The sequence below is a fragment of the Marmota marmota genome, unplaced genomic scaffold (assembly GCF_001458135.2).
Source record: "Marmota marmota marmota unplaced genomic scaffold, marMar, whole genome shotgun sequence".
Lineage (NCBI taxonomy): Eukaryota > Metazoa > Chordata > Mammalia > Rodentia > Sciuridae > Marmota > Marmota marmota.
In genome coordinates this window covers 21,117,327-21,138,566 of record NW_026000249.1, presented here as the reverse complement: position 1 = coordinate 21,138,566, position 21,240 = coordinate 21,117,327, and the positions used below count along the sequence as shown (strand labels likewise).

The window sequence follows — 21,240 nt, the reverse complement described above, 5'->3', positions numbered from 1 at the left end:
TGTATATATAGAACTCAGAAAACTTAATACCAAAGAAACAACTCATCCAATAAATGGGAAAACGAACTAAATAGTCATTTCTCAAAATAAGACATTCAAATGGCCAACACTTTCATACTCTCGGTAGGAATGTAAATTAGTACAACCACTAAGGAGATTAGTTTGAAGCTATTTTTAAATACATATTCTGAATGTTAATCCTTTTTTGGTTATTTATATTATAATTTCCTCATTTAATAGGTATTTTGCCCTTTTACTCCTTAATGATATGTTTTTAATAAATAGATGTTTAAATTTAATATGATATTCTGCATTTTAATATTTAATACTATGGTTAGTATATTTTTGCCCTGAGTTTTAAAATAAAAGTATCCTCTCTAAATCATAAGGTAATGTACCATATTGCCATATGGGAAAATTATTACTATTCCTTTCATAATTACAATCCGCCCACTATGGCTGGTGTGTGGAAGAGGTGAACGTCTATATTTTCATATAGATCCAACTAAAACAACACTATTTATTGCAAATGCCAACTTTTTGCCAATGTTATGCAGGTCGCCTTTGATATAAATATAATACTCAAATGCTTATACATTCATTGCTCAAGTTATAGAGTCTGATCAGTTTAGCTTGCCTGTTAGCCTATCTTAGGCCAATATTATATCATTTAAGTTGCTATACCTTTATAATGAATTTTTATATATGGCAGTGTTGTAAAAGAATAATTACAATAGGCAATTAAATAGACAAGATTTTATTCAATACTAATGCAATATGGATCAAGACTCTTGCCATTTGGGGAAAACACTGAACTAATTTCTGTGGAACAAAATGCAGGAGTGATTTTAAGTGCTGAGCTGAGCAAATGGAGAAGCACTGGAGAATATTAGGGGGTTGTATGATCCATAAGATTAGGCTGTGTTTGCTTACTTGTGTATACTGAAGTGAGGCTCCTACACTACTATAGAGACTAGAAGATAGATGTACTATGTTTCTCAATGACCATCTTTCAGAGATTGTGCTGAGGTCCTTGAGAATGGCATTCCTGAATTGTAGATTTTTATTTTTATTTATTTTTTTGCTTTCTAAGGCAGAGAATTAATTTATAATAGCAAGTTTTCTAAATCAGTGCCCTAAGAAAAGGGAGATCAGGGGCTTTAGTAAGAAAAAAATATATAAGATTTAGTGATGCTAACTTGCCAAACTCCCCAAAATTCCCTGCTATGGTTTAAATTAAATTTTAGTGAATTTGTGGACCAGTTTGTGGAGAATTAACATTTTTATCTTATCAAATCTTTAGATCCATGAATGTCAAATAGCTTTCCATTTATTTAGACCTTTACTTTCTCTCAATATTATATGTGTTTTCAAGGTAGAGAATCTTAGCCTTTTTTCAAGATATTTTCTAGGTATTATTGCAGTTCTTATTAATGATAGTTTTTAAGATTTCAGTTTGTATTTGTTCTGATATGGAGATATGCTTTTGATTTTTTCTTGTTCTTGTATCCAAAACTATATGAACTTTACTTATTAATTTGAATAGTTTATCCATAGCATCATTCTGATGTATCTATACAGCTTGTGAATTAGTTTTATTTCTCCCTGCCAGTCATTATTCATGTTATTAATTTTCCTCACCTTATTACACTGTGTACATTCTCTAGTACAATGGGATTATTGTGGACATTTGTTTCTCAATTTAGGAGTCAGGAATAAGGTTTTTAATCAGTCCCCATTAAGAGTATTTCCTATAAGTTTATTGTAGATGGCTTTCATTCCTAATATTCTAAAAAGGTTTTATTATAACTGCTGAATTTTATCAAAAGTTTTTCTGGATCACTTGATATTAGTTTTTTTTCATTATTGTGTTAATATATAAAAACAGACAATTGCTTAATTTTTTGATATTAAAATAGCCTTAATTCCAAAAAAAAAACCCAATCCTGAATGAGATGTCTAATTTCTTTAAGTATTGTTTAGTTTTCTTTGCTAATTTTCAATATTGATTTAGTTTTCCCATTATTTCCATGAAAGTGGTTGACCTGTTATGTTCCTTTCTTATAATATGCTTCCTAAGTTTAAGTATCTGATTGTGCAGGTTTAGGGATTTGCCTAATCCTGGATTACACAAATAGTAGTTTCAAATGAAAATTTGACACACTAATTGACATATAAATTCCCATTTTTATTTGTATTTTTTCATTTTTTAAAAAAATTAATTTTCAAGATTTCCATTTGTCAGTTTCAGTAGTTTACATCTTTCTAGAAATCGGTCTAGTGCATCAAAAAATTGCAACCATATTCATATAAAGTTCATTTGGTACATATGTTATCTAATAATATATTATTAATATTTGAAATTGAGGAGATGTGATATAAAACGAGGGATTTCTAACTTCTCTTATAAAAGTAGGTGCTCTGATTTTTGCCCTTTTTTCCCCACATATTAACCTCAGTAGAAATCAGGTAACTGTACACTTTTAGCCATAATCTCTTTCACTACCCATTCAGTTATTTTTAAGCTATTTAATGGATTTTATTATGCATAAACATTATAATTTGGGATTTTGTAGATGGATATTTCCAATGCCAAGAGTTAGAATGCTACATAGAGGGATAGATATCAGTTCTCCATGCATTTTCTTTCAGTTAATAGATGTATTAGAACATGGTCCTGGTTTAAAAATTAATAGTCTGGGCTGGGGATGTGGCTCAAGCAGTAGTGCGCTTGCCTGGCATGTGCAGGGCGCTGGGTTCGATCCTCAGCACCACATAAAAATAAAATAAAGATGTTGTGTCCACCAAAAACTAAAAAAAAATAAATATTAAAAAGTTCTCTCTCTCTCTCTCTCTCTCTCTCTCTCTCAAAAAAAAAAAAACTTAATAGTGACAAATTTCTCAACTCTTACGAGGCTATAAGCCTTATAGATGGCTATTAAAATATGAAAACGCTGTAATTTTAGTGTCCTGCAGAAATATTTCACTGTGTTCTATATTAAAATTCCATAAAGTTTCAGAATTTTTACATATGGAGGAAATACTGATTTTTCTGTCAACTGAACTATAAATCCTTACCAATCACACCCATTAATCAATTTTCAGAGAACTTTCATATTTGTTGACTTCTCTGATCCTTGTAGTGACCTAACCTTGAGGGTTATTATCTTCATTTTATTAGGGGAACACGAACATGTGCCAAGATTAAGAGTTTACTGACAGCTGTTAAAAAGTTGGAAAACAGAATAGCTAGGGCAAGATTTCAGGCAGTCTATACTTTAAGACTGGGGATGTGTAAATCAGCAGATTCAAAGATTCTCCTGTATGGTTAATGGCCATGGTAAATTTTCAAGATTTGGAATCTCAGATATTGAGTGTAGAACTTCAAAAGTAATCTTTGCTTCCTATAGGTTTTCCAATTCATCATATATGATTGGTAGGTGTGTAGGTAAGTCATGAAGTAAGAGAAAGTGTTCCAATGGAATAATTGGGAAACAGTTACAGTGATGGAATTCAAATTTTAAGATATTCATGCACTTCTTCTGAATTCATGTATTACTCTATTAGACTTTATTAACCTCAAGGGTTAGCAGCCTACCTCAAGGAGTCTAGAGCTTGTGAGGCATAAAACCATAAGGAACAGTAAAACCTCAGGCTTTCAAGGAATTCCTGGCAATGTGATGAATGCTGGAAAGGACACTGTCTGCTGAACTGCTCCTAGGACTCCACCTGCTCTTTATTTTCTGGTATCCCAATTGAGTAGACTGGAGGGAGCTGGGAACTACAGTTTATTAAGCTACCAAATCACATTAAGTAATAGCCTACAAATAATAACAGCAATGGCAACAACAAAAGGGTCTTTCCATATTTATTCATTAGCACTTTATAAACTATTAAAAATAATATGGGGGCTGGGGTTGTGGCTCAGCGGTAGAGCGCTTGTCTTGCATGTGCAGGACCCGGGATCAATCCTCAGTACCAAGTAAAAAAAAAAAAAAAAAACAAATGAGTGAAATAAAGGTATTGTATCCAGGTATAAACTAAATATTAAAAAAAATAATATGGAATTGACTGAAAGATCACAGAAGAACATGCTTCTTCAACTTAAAAATCTCACTACATTTTCAGCATAATCACCATGGCAGAATTTCATTAATAAATCAGACAGTCATATTTGCATTTTGAAAAATAAATCTAACAGGGATGGGGCTGTAGCTCAGTGGCAGAGTGATTGCCTAGCATGCATGATGCATTGGGGTTCAATCCTTAGCACTGCATAAAAAAGTAAATAAGGACATGCTGTCCATCTACAACTATAAAAAATAAAATAAAAAAATAAATCCTGACAAAGAACATACATTCTTTATCTAGAAGTGAAAGTATTTTATGATTTTTTCTTATTGTACTTAATATGGAACTATGATGTCAAATATGATTTCAGATCAAATTATAATAACAAGATTCAAATTTTTATCAACTGGGTCTAGATAAAATATTTAGTAAAATATATTCATACTTCTATAATAAGAACAGCTATATATAAAAAACTCAAAAGGGATTCAACACCTGTACATCTTGCTGTGGATTATGTAGCAAAAATTAGAAGGCATAACTTTTATGTCAAATGCCCTGCTTAGTAAATGGCATCATGAAAGAGCATGGGCCTGTAGTCATATTAGATCTGAAGTTGAATCCCAGATACTCAATACTGTGTACTTAGACAAGTTAGTTAACCCATCAAATATAACTTTGCTCATCTGAAAAATACACCTTTAGAAGTAACATCACACAGTCCTTGAGTTCACTTAGGAGATATAACAGTTGAAGAAGCATGTTCTTCTGTTCTCTTTCAGACAATTCCATATATTATTTATTTTTAATAGTTTAAACAAAAATAAGAATGATACTTTCTGAGAATCCCTCAGTAATTTTTTTTCCCAATACATTGAAATAACATTTTTTCTCTCACTGGATCACATGTTATTGAAGCTATAAGGCCTGCCAATTTATAGTATGTTACTTCAGTTAACAGTTTATAAAAACATGCAAAATTGATAACAAACTTACATTTGGCTAAACATTAGTTTGTTGGACTCTGCCACTTCTCTCATCATGCGGTTTATTTTCTTTCTTTAAGTTACTTGATATGATTTCCATTTCACCACTGGTAAAATGAAGTTGCATATGCCTTTTAACTTTATGTTTATAATGTAGGAAATAACCAAAACTGTTTTTCAGAAGGCCCATTACACATAAAATTCATTTGTCTGGGAAGTATAGTAATTGGTCTGAAACTTCCATAAAATGAGCTGGACTGTTCCTTGCTGCTTCCCTCTTTTATCAACTCCACTGTGTGCTTCATTGTGTGGCCCATAGTACATAATTGTTTTTCATTAGTGGACATATGCCCAGGAAAAATTTATTTCTTAATGTCAATCCTGATGACAAAATTTGGTCTCATATTCTATGAGACTTATATAAATTCAAGGATCACTGTACTTCAGCTTTACCTTCCACGTTTGTCAAACTTTCTTCAGTTGCCCTTATCCAAATGTACTTTTGGTAGACATTTTTCATGTTTACCTTGAAAGCTCAACTCAACCAAAGTTCTTGGCATGGATAGTGATATGAGATATGAATTAAATGGGAGGGAAAAATCCTCTCCATTGTGGATCTGAGCATGGATAATGGAGTTGTGATTTAGTCCATGAATATTTGTTAGAGTAAGTGATGTGACCTTTAGCTCCTCTTACTGTTGAGCCAAAATGAGAATATAAATAAAAATTATTTTTTCTTATCACCTTGAGAGATGTTATAAATCACTAATTTTGCATTTATGCTTATAATATCTACTTAGCTCTACAAAAGTATGCATTATTTCCTTAAACTTAAGAACTCAGAAAGCATTGAGTAAATGCACATTTTTTTCTCTAGACAGTTATAATCCTAATGTAGTTGTTCTTCTGACACAGGCAAGTATTATATGTTTTCCCTTGTGTAGAACCTAGGAGGTAAACAACATGAAAACAGAAGAGAGTCTATTAGAGGAAAAGGGGAATTGGGGAGGGGGGAGTGGAAAGGGGATAGATAGGATTAAAGTATCTTATATGCATGTACAAATATACTGCAATAAAACTAATATTCCATATAACAAAATGCACTAATGTATTTTTAAATTGAGCTTTTTGTCAGTCCCATTAAATATAATTCTTTATACTTGTCTGACAATTTGGGTGTTCATTTAATGATAGGAACCAGCATCTTTGAGGCAATCTAGAGCTGAATGATAATCTTCCCATTGCTTAGCTTCATTCTTTGTAATTCAAATGAAGGCCAATACTTTTATGCAATAAAAAGAAATCCATAATTCAAACAGTATGTACATATATGATTATGCTTATATGTATAGCGTGTAAGCAAGCAATTCCTAATTCACTCATCTAATTACACTGAGACCAGTAAAAAACATCGCCCACATTGAAACAGAAGTGACTTAGATTTGATTCATTTAGAGTTTTCTGAGAACAAGATAGGTTTAAGTAATGGAATGTGTTTTTGAAGGACAAATATTTAAATATATTGGGAGATGAAATATCTTTTAGGTTTAATAAGTGCTTTTTGTTTTATAAATCCAAATTATTTTTAATTTTTTTTAGTTACATGTAACATTAGGATTCATTTTGAAATATCTATAAAAGCCTTGGATAACATTTGCTCTAGTTCAGTCCCCAGTACTTCCCCTTTCCCTCCCCTTGTCCATTCCGCTGGTCCCTTCCCTCTACTCTAATGATCATTTTGCTCTTTACTTGTAATTTTTACTTTTTAATTAGTGTCTTGTGGATATACGTGATGGTGAGATTCACTATGGTGTATTCCTATATGTACATAGAAAAGTTGGGTCAGATTCATTCCACTGTTCTTCCCTTATTCTATCCCTTCTCCCTCCTCCTCAATCCCCTTCATCTAGTCCACTGATCTTTATTCTATTTTTGATGGGCCCCTCATTTTCTTTTCTCTTTTTTACAGGCAAAAAGAGTAAATGACCATTGGCATTTATTGGAAGATTTGATTTTAAACATGTTCAAACAAAATGTAAAAAAAACACAATACTTACATAACTTCTTCAAGTTAAGAACACTTTTCAATACATGATCTTTTTAATATTTATGTCAGTTCTTATAAGATATTGGTATTTTCTTTAATAGACTTAATAATTTGGCTCTAAATTTATTCCAGAAGAGCCTTTTTCAGATATGACTTCTGTATTAGTTTGTAATTGCTGCCATAACAAATATCAAACTGGGTAGCTGAAACAATAGAATTTTATTTTCTCAATTTTCTGAGGGTTAGAAAGTCCAATATCAAACCTACTGACTCAATTGATGTCTTCTGAGTCTTTTCTCCTTGACGTGTAAATGGCTGCCTTCTTCCTGTGTCCTCATGTGGTCATGTGGTCTTTCCTTTACGTACTTATTCCTGGCATTTGTATCCAAATTTTCTCCTCTTAAAAGGCTACCAGTAAAACTGGACTGGAGACTATCCCAATGGCTTCAATTTTAGACCTTCAAAGAAGGCATTAGCTCTAAATATGATTTCATTTGAGGTAGTGGGTTGGGTGTAGTGCTTCACCAGTAGTTTGGGGGAATACTATTAAACTCACATAATTATTTTGTTCATATTTGGCACATATAGGTTTTTTTCAAATAGATATTTGAATAAATTTCATGATTGATGAGTGAGCAAATTAGAACCTATCATGAACTAAAGATAAATATTGACCAACTCATACCAGGTTCAATGAATTATCAAAATTTGAGTCATTATTTGGATACAAAGGACACTTTAATGACATTCTTAAAATAGTGTCTTAAGTAGGTTAATCATATACCTAAAATACTTAATCATTAGTGGTATAGTATTTATCATGGAAAACATGACAGTATACAATGCATCACATTAAAACATTTTATAATTTTAGCTGGCTGTGGTGGCATATGTCTATAATCTCAGCAATTCTAAAGATTAAAACAGGAGGATCACAAATTCAAGGTCAGCCTCAGCAAATTAGTGAGACTCTTAGCAACTTAGTAATACCCTGTCTCAAAGTAAAAGGAATAAAAATGACTGGAGATGTAGCTAAGTTCATTGATTTAAGTTGGCTTATCAATCCTCGGTACCAAAAAGTATATATTTTAGAAATTTTTAAAAAATTACTTTAAGTAATCTAGAATATGAGGGGTTTTATTTGGATTTGTAGAATCCTACAAATTTTTCTAATAACATTAATAAATTATAATTTTTCAGCATTAGGATCACACACTTCAGTTTACCTTTGTTTTTTGCAGCAATACATAGGTGCTTTATGAATTTAAGTCTCCATTTTCTTTCATTATAAATGTTATAGTTCCTTTGCCCTTCCCCACCTTTATTACCATCTTTATAGAAGTTGGTGGGCTATAGCAAATATACCATGTTTTGACCTTTTATAACTATACAATCTAATAAGGAAGATGGTATAGTTTATAGCTAAGGCATAAGGTTTTCTGTTTGAAGTTATTTTTTCACAACTGATCTATGAAGCATTATGTTACATGAATCAGTGTATCTGATGCATATATAAACTGTTACTAGTTTTCACTAAAAGAACTTAAAATATATATTAGGATAAAACCAATTTATTTGTTTGTAATAATTAAATGGTAATATTTTTAAGCTCATTGATTTAAGTTGACTCATTTCCTGAGGGTGTCTTGCATTTCTATTTCAATGTTATGGTTTTTGTCATAACCTAATGTAATTCAAAAGGAGTTGAGTAGAGAATGAAACTATAAAAAATAAGAAAATCAGTTACATTATGCTGAAAGCAATAACATTTTTATTGACACTTCTGAAGAAAATCTGAAAACTCACTTCTGACTGAGATGCATATGAGTACATGATCATTTTAATATTGTAGTAAAATGTTTATTGCCTACTATTTACTCATGCATGGGATTTCCTTTTTGAAGTAGTAGTAGATTAAACAGTGTAAAAAATTATGGAGATATCCAAGTTACCTAAGGATAGATGGATTTTTTTCATAACTCTAACTACATTTGCATTGTTTGAATCCCATAATAATATCTTCTAAATGGATTGATCCAAATATGCAGCATCAAGATAAGTAGAAAATTGTGAGGCTTATTTTAGATACTGGATATATTTTCCAAAATATGAGTTGTAAACACTTTTATTTTAGTTTTGATTCCATACAAAATAAAGCATTCCACATATTGTGATACCTCTATCTTTAAAAATTCAACAGTGATGAGACATTAATTCTCTTTATATAAAAAAATCATAAAAGTTTGAAATTTTAGGCTCTGAAGTGCATCATAAAGGAGTGCAAGTAAATGACATACTTTTTTGTCTTTCAAACACGCCCTGTGCATTAAAATCATTATAGTATATATTTCGTATCCAAAATCATTTGTATTTGGTTTATGTTATACATTAAATTACTGTGTACACTTAGAAATTAGTGACATGCTAAAGGTATGGAGTTCCTATTCAGGGACTATTATAATTTTATCTCAATGTTTTTGAGATAGCACATTTCATAGTCTGTAAGAATATAGATAATTTAAACTTTATATGGTAATATTAATTCTAATTAAGCAGAATTTAAATAAGAGTCCTTTTAAGGTCTTTAATTTAATAGTCAGACTTTTATTCTTTGGAGTGTTTTTTTCAGACCTAAGTAATATACAGAGTTTACATGTTCTCATTGGAAAATCCCCTTCATGTTTTTAGCATTGACACATAATAGTTGTACATCTTTATGGGGTATAGTATTGTTTTGGTACATATATTGTGTATTGACATTATATAATTTTATATTTATATCTTTGCTAATGTATTGTTGAGATAGTGGTATAACTGCTTCAGACTGCTTGTAAATTGCTTTTCAAGGAAAGGTGAAAGACTGAAATAATCTGAAAGGCACATTGCTTACCTAATTCAAAGCAGAAGCAGAAAAGGTGGTATTTAAAATCCCCATTATACATAGGAGACTCAAAATCGAATACTTTGTCAAATCATTTATGCCATTTTTAATGAAATTCAGTTAAAAATTGTTTACTGATGTGTTCCGTCCTCTCTTCCCCAGGTACTAGGAGATCGATGGGCAAATATCTGTAGGTGGACAGAAGATCGCTGGGTTCTTTTACAAGACATTCTTCTAAAATGGCAGCATTTTACAGAAGAACAGGTGAGTTATGTGGAAATTATGGCAGTTAAAGACATGGAGAGGTATTAATTTGAAAAACAAAAAGGTCTATTTTTAATAATTATTTTTCTTCTCTGAAATTTCTTTCAGTGCCTTTTTAGTGCGTGGCTTTCAGAAAAAGAAGATGCAATGAACAAGGTTCAAACAACTGGCTTTAAGGATCAAAATGAAATGTTATCAAGTCTTCAAAAAATGGCTGTATGTATATTTTAGCCTTCAGTAGTCTTTTAAAACTTCATAGTATATTATTACCATTTTTTGGTATTTACTATCAAGTCTGAAAGGAAATGTGCATCTTTTTTGCTTAGTTTAGTTTTTTGGCATATGTTTACTATTTAAAATGGGGAAATCTGTACATAGATTTTCACATTTGCTTTTCAAACAAAATTGTGCTCATGAAAAAATAAGTATACCTATAATAAAACTTTATTTAAAACATAAAAAGTAATACTAAGAAGTATTTGTAAGCTAAGAGTTCTAAGTATCATCATTGTAAACTGATAAAGTTGATACTCGGAGTAATATACGAGAAGTATAAGAGATGATTATTATCACATACATGGGTTAAACCTTATTTTGACCAAAAAGGAGAATCAAATGACATTCATTATAGGTACCTCATGTGTTTTGAGAAATGATATGACATTGGCAGTAACATGACTCCAGGGAAACCTTCAATGACACATTTGGTTTCAGTTGAACAACATTAAAAAAAAAATAGAACTCTACAACTTCTTGATCTTTTGGAATTTTATTACTTTCCAGGAAAGGAGAGGTCGATCTAATATTAGGAACTTAAATTACTAAGTAGAATATTCTAAATTAGAATTTATTAACATTTTAGATACATCAATTTTGTGAAATGCTAACTTGATATTAGCTACTTAAGAAACAAAATTCTATTATAATAGTTCATGATTTTACCTAAATTAATATACTTTTATTTGTATTGATATTAGATATTATACTTATATTGATGCTTGAATAATTTCTTTAAAGCTAAACTTAAATAAATTTCCCTGGTTATTTTAAATATTTTAAATATTTATTTGAATTATATTTTTTTTGTTCCATATGTACTAATACTCATTGGGCATTTAATTTAAAATAGGTTTACTTATTGTTACGAGTTAGCTTTTAGATAAATCATGGATCAAAGAATAGATGCTTTTGGAGTGATGCAATGCCTATGGAGTTCAGAAAAGTAGTTTATGTAGTGGAAGATAAGTAAAAAATGTTAGATATATTTAAAAATTTCTTCATCAACTGATGGGGGCCATTGAGAGATTGAAACAATCATATTTATCTTTTTGTAATACTCTTTGGTAGTAATATTTCTGGTAGTAAGGAGATTAATTAGAAGTTTTGAACTAAGTAGCACTGTAAGTGAGATAAGAAGGGAGACATGACAAATGTTGATGGAATGAATAAAACTTACCATAAGAGAGAGAGGTCACAAATGATACCTATACTTCTAAATTGGGTGATTAGAGTCCTAGAAAGGTTAGTAGACTTAAGAGGAAAATGGATGAGAAATATTTGGAAGGCAAAAATGATAATTATTTGAGTTTTGATAATATTTAGTCCAAAATGTCTTCGGGACATCCGAGTGAAAACATTCATTTCTTTAGCTAACTGGATATACATACCAGACTCTCAATAATGAATTCATAACTATATAACTATAAGTAACAGAGACGATTCAGGGAGAATTTTATAGAGTGACACAAAAATTAAGAGGGACAAAAACTGAGGGTGCTTTTCAGTTCGGAAAGAAGGGACAGAGGACAAGAAGCTCAGAAAGTAGATTTGAATAATTCAAATAATTCATGGTACAAGAGGGAGGAAAAGAGTGGCATTACAAAGTGAGAATATTTTACACAGGTAGAGAGTAGTACACACTGTCATATGCCACAGAGAGGAAAATATAAATTCAGGGACGATTTTTAGCATATCTAGGGGAAAGGATAGTTGGGCTACATATCCTTAAAATATGGGATTTTTTTTGAGAGAGAGAGAGAATTTTTTAAATATTTTATTTTTTAGTTTTGGCGGACACAACATCTTTGTTTGTATGTGGTGCTGAGGATCGAACCCGGGCCGCACGCATGCCAGGCAAGCGTGCTACTGCTTGAGCCACATCCCCAGCCCTAGAATATGGAATTTTGGCAAATATTATTCTTCTTGAGCAATATATGGATCCTTTCAGTCAATATTATGGTGAACACTGATTATCAACATATAGTCATGCTCTCTAACTCAGAACCAAGCTATACTGCTGTTCAAATGCAGAACCATAGTTAATCATAATGGAAGTGTAAAAGCCTCATTCAATTGTAGTCTCGGTTAATATAGGCACTCTGTGCCTTTGTTTACAATTGTATCCTTAATGTTAAGAATGGTGAGTTACACAAAGTAAACCTTCAAGAAATATTTACTTGATAGAACCTGTCAGGGAAACCTCATCTTCACAAGGATGAGAGATCAAGAAATACACAATGGGCAGACTTTTTAAAAGGCAACACTTAGTTGTTCTTCCAGTTAACTATTGCTGTGTAATAGATACTTTAAAAGTTTTAGCTTAAAATGAACTTTTTATTATGTTCATGGATTTTGTTGGTCAGTAATTTAGAGGACATATACAGAGAATGGTTCATAGTTGTTTCACAGTTGTGGGACTTGACTGGAATGCCTACATGACTGGACTCTAGAATCATCTGAAAGTATTCATTCACTCATACCATCAGGCTCCTGTGTTGGATGCTTTGACGTCTGGGGCTGCTCACCAAAACGTGTTCCCTTGGACTTCTCATGTTGTTTGGCCATATCACAGCATGGTGGCCTTAAATTAGTCAGAATTCACAAATGGAGACTAAGGACTCAAAGCAGCATTATTTCTATAAAGAAAACTTAAACTTCACAAAGCATTAATACTACCATACTCTTCTGGTAGAAATAAACATAAGCCTGCTTAGATTCAAGGAAGAGGATATAGTATTCCATATCTTCATGGAGAAGCACCAAGGTCAAATCATAGTAGAGCATCTTGAACAATTTGTTTTAAAAAAATAACCATATCTGGAAAATACCACATGCTAAAAATATTTTGTGATAATGAATTCATAATTTCACTACATAGTGCAGGTTGCTATGTAAATCATTGATTAAATTTACCAATCAAGAATGTTGTTCTTAGGAAGCAACATATTGACAAAATCCAATTATAGTAAAACTAGTAGGAACTTTGAAAATGATCTAGCTTATCTCTGATCCAATTACAAGTCTAAAGTTCCTTGGGATCAGCTACTCAGGTTATGTCTAAAGAGGAAAATGAGGTCCAGAAAGAAACACATGGCATATACCAGTTATTATATAACATTAGTAGCAGAGTTAAAAGAAGCACTAAGACATCCAGATTCTAGCCCAGGCCTTTCAACCCATTTTAAAACTCCTCATATCATTTGATTTCTTAGAAAAAAATAACTGCAATTAGAACTCTCATTTCTAACAATCATGTGCCACTATTTGGACATTTTTACGACTAAAAGATTTTGTCATCTTCGGGACCATGAAGAGTCTCTCTTAGCAAAATCTCAATAATCTTTCAATATGATTAAAATTCACACTATGTCACCTTAGTTGTGAACAAAGTAAAAATATGTTTTGTATAAGTCTTACCATTTGATAGTTAAGCCAATTAACAAAACCTGACAGCTGGTCTAGAATTTGAGGTAAAATTCCCCTGCTGACTCAGGCAGTGAATAAGAATTTAATGTTCATTAAAATATGTCACAGTCTAAGACCCAAAACAGGTACCATCTGTCACTCATTTCTACTACATACCTGGGTATAGATACAGTAGCTAAATCTCTCTTTTATTTACAATCAGAGTAATTTGTTTTAAAATATTATTATTAATAACCCATGGGATTGCCTCCTATTTTTCACTAGGAATGTGAGATAAGGAATTTGATATTCCATTTCTTCTAGATCTGTGGGATTCATATCCATGGCATGTAGATCTATTATTTTTATGATTAGATCTATTTTGGGGGGTGTAAAGGAGACAAAGGAGAAAAGAAACTTTGGCCTTTAAGAGGTGAATTAGAAGACTTACAGAATCATGTAAGTTATGGGAAGACCCAAATGCAGAATACATCTGTTTCTGGGGAATGTTGGTATTGCCAAAGAAGGATAACTCTCGGGAAGCATGGTGATCCGGGAAAGAAAAAACAGATAAAAATATTAAACACATAAAGAACTATTTCCAGTGTAATAAAAATATGTCTTGGCACTATTCTCTGAGGCATACTACTTATGATAATAGAGTGAAGGTTTCCTGGGTCTTTTGTAAGTATACATTATTTTATTCACTTTAATTAATCTTCTAAACTTGACCAGAAAGAACTTGTCTATTTTTGTCTTATTGAACAAGTTATCTTTCTCTTCTTGATATCTCCTACTGACCCAGTCTGATTTATTAACTGTAGCTTCCTTCCTTCTATGTAAGGGCTATGGCAATACTGTACTCTTCACTGGCTGTGGAATCAAGTGACAGGGTTAGAGTGCTTATGGGAATTCAACAAGTCCCTGTTGATAAAGCTCATCTCCTGTAATGGCCTTCAAAGAATTTATCCACATAGAATTGGTGTTTTATAAAGTGTGGTCCCCAGACCAGCAGCATAAACATTACCTGGAAACTTATGAGAAATGCAAATTTGTTTGAATACAAAAATATTTTTTTAAAAAAGATAGTGTGCGATGATCAAATGGGGTCCATCCCAGGGATGCAAGTTTGGTTCAACATACGGAAATCAATAAATGTAATTCCTCACATCAATAGACTTTAAAGACAAGAATCATATGATCATCTCAATAGATACAGAAAAAGCATTTGACAAAATACAGCATACTTTCATGTTAAAAACACTATAGAAACTAGGGATAGTAGGAACATACCTCAACATTGTAAATGGCCAATATCATTCTAAATGGAGAAAAAATGGAATTATTCCCTCTAAAAACTGCAACAAGACAGTTCCCCACTTCTATTCAGCATAGTTCTTGAAACTCTAGCCAGAGCATTTAGACAAAAGAAATTAAAGGGATATGAACAGGAAAAGAAGAACTCAAACTATCATTATTTGCTGATGACATGATTCTGTATTTAGAGGATCCAAAAAATTTCACCAGAAAACTTCTAGAATTAATAAATGAATTTAGCAAAGTAACAGGATATAAAATCAATACCCATAAATCAAATGCATTTCTGTACATCAGTAATGAAAGAGAATTTAGGAAAGCTATCCCATTCACAATAGCCTCAAAAAATACTTAGGCATTAATCTAACAAAAGAAGGGAAAGACTTCTATGACAAAAACTACAGAAAACTAAAGAAAGAATTGAAGGAAACCTCAGAAGATAGAAAGACCTCCCATGTTCTTGGATAGGAAGAATAAATAGTCAAAATGACCATACTACCAAAAGTGTTATACAGATTTAATGCAATTCCAATTAAAATCCCAACAACATTCCTCATAAAATAGAAAAAGCAATCTTTAAAATCATTTGGAAAAATAAAAGATCAGAATAGACAGAGCCATCCTTAGCAAGAAGAGTGAAGCAGAAGGTATCACAATACCAGACCTTGAACTATAACATAGTGTTATAGTAACAAAAATGGCATGGGAGAATAGAAGACACAGAGACAAACCCACATAAATATAATTATCTCATACTACACAAACATGCTAAAAACATACATTAGAGAAAAGATTGCCTCTTCAACAAATAGTGCTGGGAAAATTGGAAATCCATATGCAGCAAAATAAAATTAAACCCCTATATCTCACCATGCACAAACTCAACTCAAAGGGGATCAAGGTCCTAGGAATTAGACCAGAGATCCTGTGCCTAATAGAAGACAAAATAGGCCCAAATCTTCATGTTGGATTAGGTCCAGACTTCCTTAACATGACACCTAAAATGTAAGAAATAAAATCAAGAATCAATAAATGGGAAGGATTCAAACTAAAAAGCTGTTTCTCGGCAAAGGAAGCAATCAATAATATGAAAAGAAAGCATACAGAGTGGGAGAAAATCTTTACCACATGCCCATCTGAATCAGCACTAATCTCCAGGATATATAAAGAACTCAAAAAACTTATCACCACAAAAACAAATAACCCAATTAATAAATGGGCTAAGGAACTGAACAGATGCTTTTCAGATGATATACAGTTGATCAAAAAATATATGAAAATATGTTCAACATCTCCAGCAATAAAAGAAATGCAAATCAACACTACACTGAAATTTCATCACACTACAGTCAGAATGGCAGTTTTTAAGAATACAAGCAAGGATAAGTATTGGTAAGGATGTGGGAGAAAAGGTACACTCATACATTGCGGTGGGACTACAAATTGGTGCAACCACTCTGGAAAGCAGTATGGAGATTCCTCAGAAAACTTGAAATGGAACCACCATCTGATCCAGCTACCCTACTCCTCTGTAACCAAAGGACTTAAAATCAGCATATTACAATGACACAGCCACTTCAATGTTTATAGCAGCTTAATTTACAATAGCTAAACTATGGAACCAAACTAGATACCTTTCAATGGATGAATGGATAAGGAAACTGACATGTATACACAATGGACTATTACTCAGCATTAAAAGAGAATAAATTTATGGCTTTTTCAGGTAAATGGATGGAGTTTGAGAATATTATGCTAAGCAAAGCAAGCCAATCCCCAAAAACCAAAGGCCAAATGTTTTCTCTGATCAGTGGATGCTGATCCCTAATGGGGGAGGGTAAGGGAAGAATGGAAGAAATTTGAATTGGACAGAGGGTATTGAGAGGAGGGGAGGGGGCATGGAGGTAGGGAAGATGATGGAATGAGATGGGCATCATTACCCTAGGTACAGGTACCATTGCACGAATGGTGTGACTCTACATTGTGTGAAACTAGAGAAATGAAAAGTTATGCTCCATTTATGTGCAATGAATTGAAATGCATTCTGCTGTCATGTATTAATTAGAACAAATAATAAGAGAAATGCAAATTTGTGGTCTTATTCCAAGCTTGCTGACATAGAAACATTAGAGGTAGCACCTAGCAATCTGCATTTTAACATCTTTTGGGCGATTCTAACGTTCTCTTAACTTGAGAAACCCTAAATAAGACTAATCTACTTAAGTACAATAACTGGTGATTAGAGCAAAGTGAAGTACTTCTTCCATTTAGATAAGTAATTACAGATTGAGCTGATAAAATTCATTTTTCTATTGTAGTAAATATTATCTTGGCATTATTCTCTAAGGCATACTCCTTATGATAATAGGGTGAAGGTTTCCTGGGCCTTTTATAAGTATATATTTGTTTTTCCCACTTCAATTCATCTTCTAACCTTGACAAGATAGAACTCTTCTATTCCTACGTATTTAATAGGGTATCTGTCTTCCCCATATGTACTATCAACCCAATCTAATTTACTGATGATAGCTTCCTGCCTACTTGGAGGTAGGTCCAAGTGACTGGATTCTATGAAAATAAAATATATGTTCTTTTAATATCCCAGCTGATCTTTACCTGTTATAAGTTTTCTAAAGTTTACTTTTGTTGCCTAGACTTTTTAGAACTCTGTGGGTTTCTGGCACTCACAGACCCATTATCAATTCTTGATATGCAAAATTACATCCTCTAATTATTAGGAACAGTTAAACCATAATTAATAGTCTCACATAAGATCCAAGCTTAAAAGAAAGACAGGAGAAAGTAATTCATTACTATGATCCAGTTTATCTGGCATAGCCATGGATTTTTTTCTTATCCTCCCTCTGCTAATTATTGTGAGAGAGTCCCTTCAGGAACTTGGAGATTATGGAGAGCATCCAGGGAGGTGGAAAAAAAAGAGAAATACTGAGACCAAACAATCTGCCATCATCATTTTAAAATATTTACATCTATAGAAATTTATTTAGCCAGTGTTTTTGTCATATAGATTTATATGAAAATGTATTCAATAATTATACAATTTCATTATAATGCTATTTTAATTTTACCTTGAGTGTATTTTTCCTCATTGTGTTTTTAATGGTGCCTTTCAATTTTATAATTTCACTAAATCCATCTTCATTTGATTTCATATTAACACAGGAGGCTTAGTTTCATTTGTTTAGATAGCACAAGGTTACCCATAGAATTCCAACACATTTTTCTTGAAACAACTCTCAAATTCCTTTTTTGAAATGTTTCCAAATCATTATATATTTAGCTTAAATAATGAATGTACCTTTTAGCCCTTCACATAGGGCTATTTAAATGGTTCTTTAAGCTCTGAGATAGTAAGCCAAAGAGGATTGTACTTTCATTATTTTATTTTTAAATGTATGTCTTTATTTATATCATGCGTCTTTCCAAAAAGAAGTCACAGTGGCTCACACAAAATAAATGCATGCCAAAAGTTAATAAAGAAAAAAAAATAAAATGAATCTCCATAAAGGAATCTGAGGAATATATGTTTGAAATTCAAGTTTGCCTCTCAGCTCTATTCAGGTAGTATAAACTGTTGTTTTACTACTAGTACAAGTATGCACTTAAATTTTATGGAAAGGTAACATGTGAATTAAACAAAATGAATATAAAAAATCTATATACTACTGCACTAACATTCTGAGAGTTTTATAGATATAACTCCAACTATTAATATTTTTCTGTCATTTTTTTCAAACTGAGAAAAAATAGTAATTATTGAGGAAATACATTACAAATGAACTTTAAAAGTTGCTTCCCTTCCCCTTAAAATGACAAGAAAACTGAGACATAAAATATGCCAGATAAACCCAGTTCTGAATAAAGGATGAACTATTTGAACATGAAACCAGAACATTTTACAGTTCATACCTATCCATGTAAGTAACATGCTAAAATGAGTTACTTTGCAGGTGGTGTATTGACTGCTCTATGTGAATGACACTTTGGTTCATGAGCAATTGGTACATCTGTTTCATGATAATATATTTTATTTCCATATGTAATGTTAGTTGTTCTTAAATAAGCTTGCATTTGTTTTAAAAAGTCAGGTATCAAAGTTTAGCTTATATTCATTGTACTTGCTACTGCCAGAAGAATGGGGTTGTAAAAGGACTATAAAATGATTTTTCTTCCTCCTCCCTATTTCTTTCCTGTGTTTATAAGTTAAGTCACAGGCTAGCATTTGGTACTTGGAAATTGGATTTCCCTATGAGCAGAATGACCTTAGTGGTAGATAAAGTGAAAGAATAAGCTGCCATGATCTACTGATTTCACATAAGTCACTTTGTTTATTATTTCCAAATCAAAAAAAAAGGCAATTGTGAACCTTCATTGCCCACAGAAACTTTGGAAATATGATTGGTATAAAAAATTACTCTATAAGGGCTGAGGCTGCAGCTCAATGGCAGAGTGCTTACCTAGCATGTGTAAGGCATTGGGTTCTATCCTCAGCACCTCATAAAAATAAAGAAATAAAGGCATGCTGTCTATTTACAACTACAATCTATTTTTAAAAAAATACTATATGAAACATGTAAGTATTTAGAAAATAAGCAGATAGCTTCTGAGGGATGTGGATCATACTCCATGTCTTTCTTTTTACTTAATGAGCTTCAAATTAACATTAGAAAATAATTATTCCGATAGTATAACTTTAATTAAATAATAGATGCTAATGAAGCTTAAGGTCTGTTAACTTCATGGAAAGTTTTTATTTATAAATAATGGAATATTGAAATTGTGGAAATAAATAATATTGCAATTTTCTCCAAATAAACAGCATTTCAGAAAGCAAAGCCCTTTAGACACTCTCATCTTCTCAAGTCACCAGTAATACTGGCACTTTATAGTCAGTTTTTGTTAGAAATTTTTCAGAGGAAATTCACTACCATCCAAGAGCAATGTCACCCACTCCCAATTGTTAAAAAGTAGTTTCCAGCTGAGGGTGGCAGTACAGTTCTGTAATTCCGGTAGCTCAGGAGGCTGAAGCAGAAGAATCACACGTTTGTGGTCAGTCTTGGCTAGGATCTAAGCAAAATGAAGAGACCCTGTCTCAAAATTAAAAATAAAAAGAGCTGGTGGTGTTGCTCAGTGGTTAAACACCCTTGGGTTCAATCCCTACTACCAAAAAAAAAAGTTTCCACATGTTGATCTTGTTTTCACTTTAGAAGAGCTTTTACTAATTGATCACTAGGCAGTCCTTCTAGCTCTGAAATGCCTCTTCATAGTCTTTATTCTAATGTCTCTATTTTATAATCTCTTCAACCTTTATTGAAAGATTTTTTGAAGTTATTATGTGTATGTTTATGGATGTTCAATAATTTGCAGAAATGATTGCAGTCTTTGCCCATCTATAGAAATGAGTGAATGCCTGAAAAGATGGAAACAATAGTGTTTTAATAAAATGTTACCTAGAACCTAAGACTTATTCTGTGATCTGGTTTTAACAGGTTTTAAAAACAGATCTAGAAAAGAAAAAGCAAACTATGAACAAACTCAGTTCACTCCACCAAGATCTTCTTTCAACACTGAAAAATAAATCAGTGACACAAAAGATGGAAGTCTGGATGGAAAATTTTGCACAGCGTTGGGAAAATTTAGTCCAAAAACTTGAAAAGAGTTCAGCACAGGTAAGTGATACCAGTTATCATACTATGAATTATGCTGGAGATTTTGAAACCTGCATTATGAGAATAATGCTATGACCTTACGAAGGATGTCATAGGATAATTCTGTGCCCAATGGTAAATTGGATTTAAAAAAAACATGGCTTCTGCCATGCACACTGGCATGCACCTGTAATCCCAGTGACTCAGGGAAGTTGAGGCAGAAGGATTGCAATTTTGAGGCCACCCTCAGCAACTTAATGAGGCCCTAAGAAACTTAGTGAGATGTGTCTCAAAGCAAAAAAAAAAAAAAAAAAAAAAAAA

The 21,240-nt window shown here is 32.1% G+C and overlaps 1 protein-coding gene across 1 annotated transcript in view; it reads left to right on the top strand.

The window, feature by feature from the left end:
- Dmd (dystrophin) overlaps positions 1–21,240 on the top strand; it is a 1,737,386-nt gene that overhangs the window by 221,204 nt on the left and 1,494,942 nt on the right. The window contains exons 10-12 of the mRNA XM_048796385.1: positions 10,148–10,249; positions 10,358–10,465; positions 20,761–20,940. Coding sequence (XP_048652342.1) covers positions 10,148–10,249; positions 10,358–10,465; positions 20,761–20,940 — 390 coding nt within the window. The remainder of the gene's footprint in view (positions 1–10,147; positions 10,250–10,357; positions 10,466–20,760; positions 20,941–21,240) is intronic.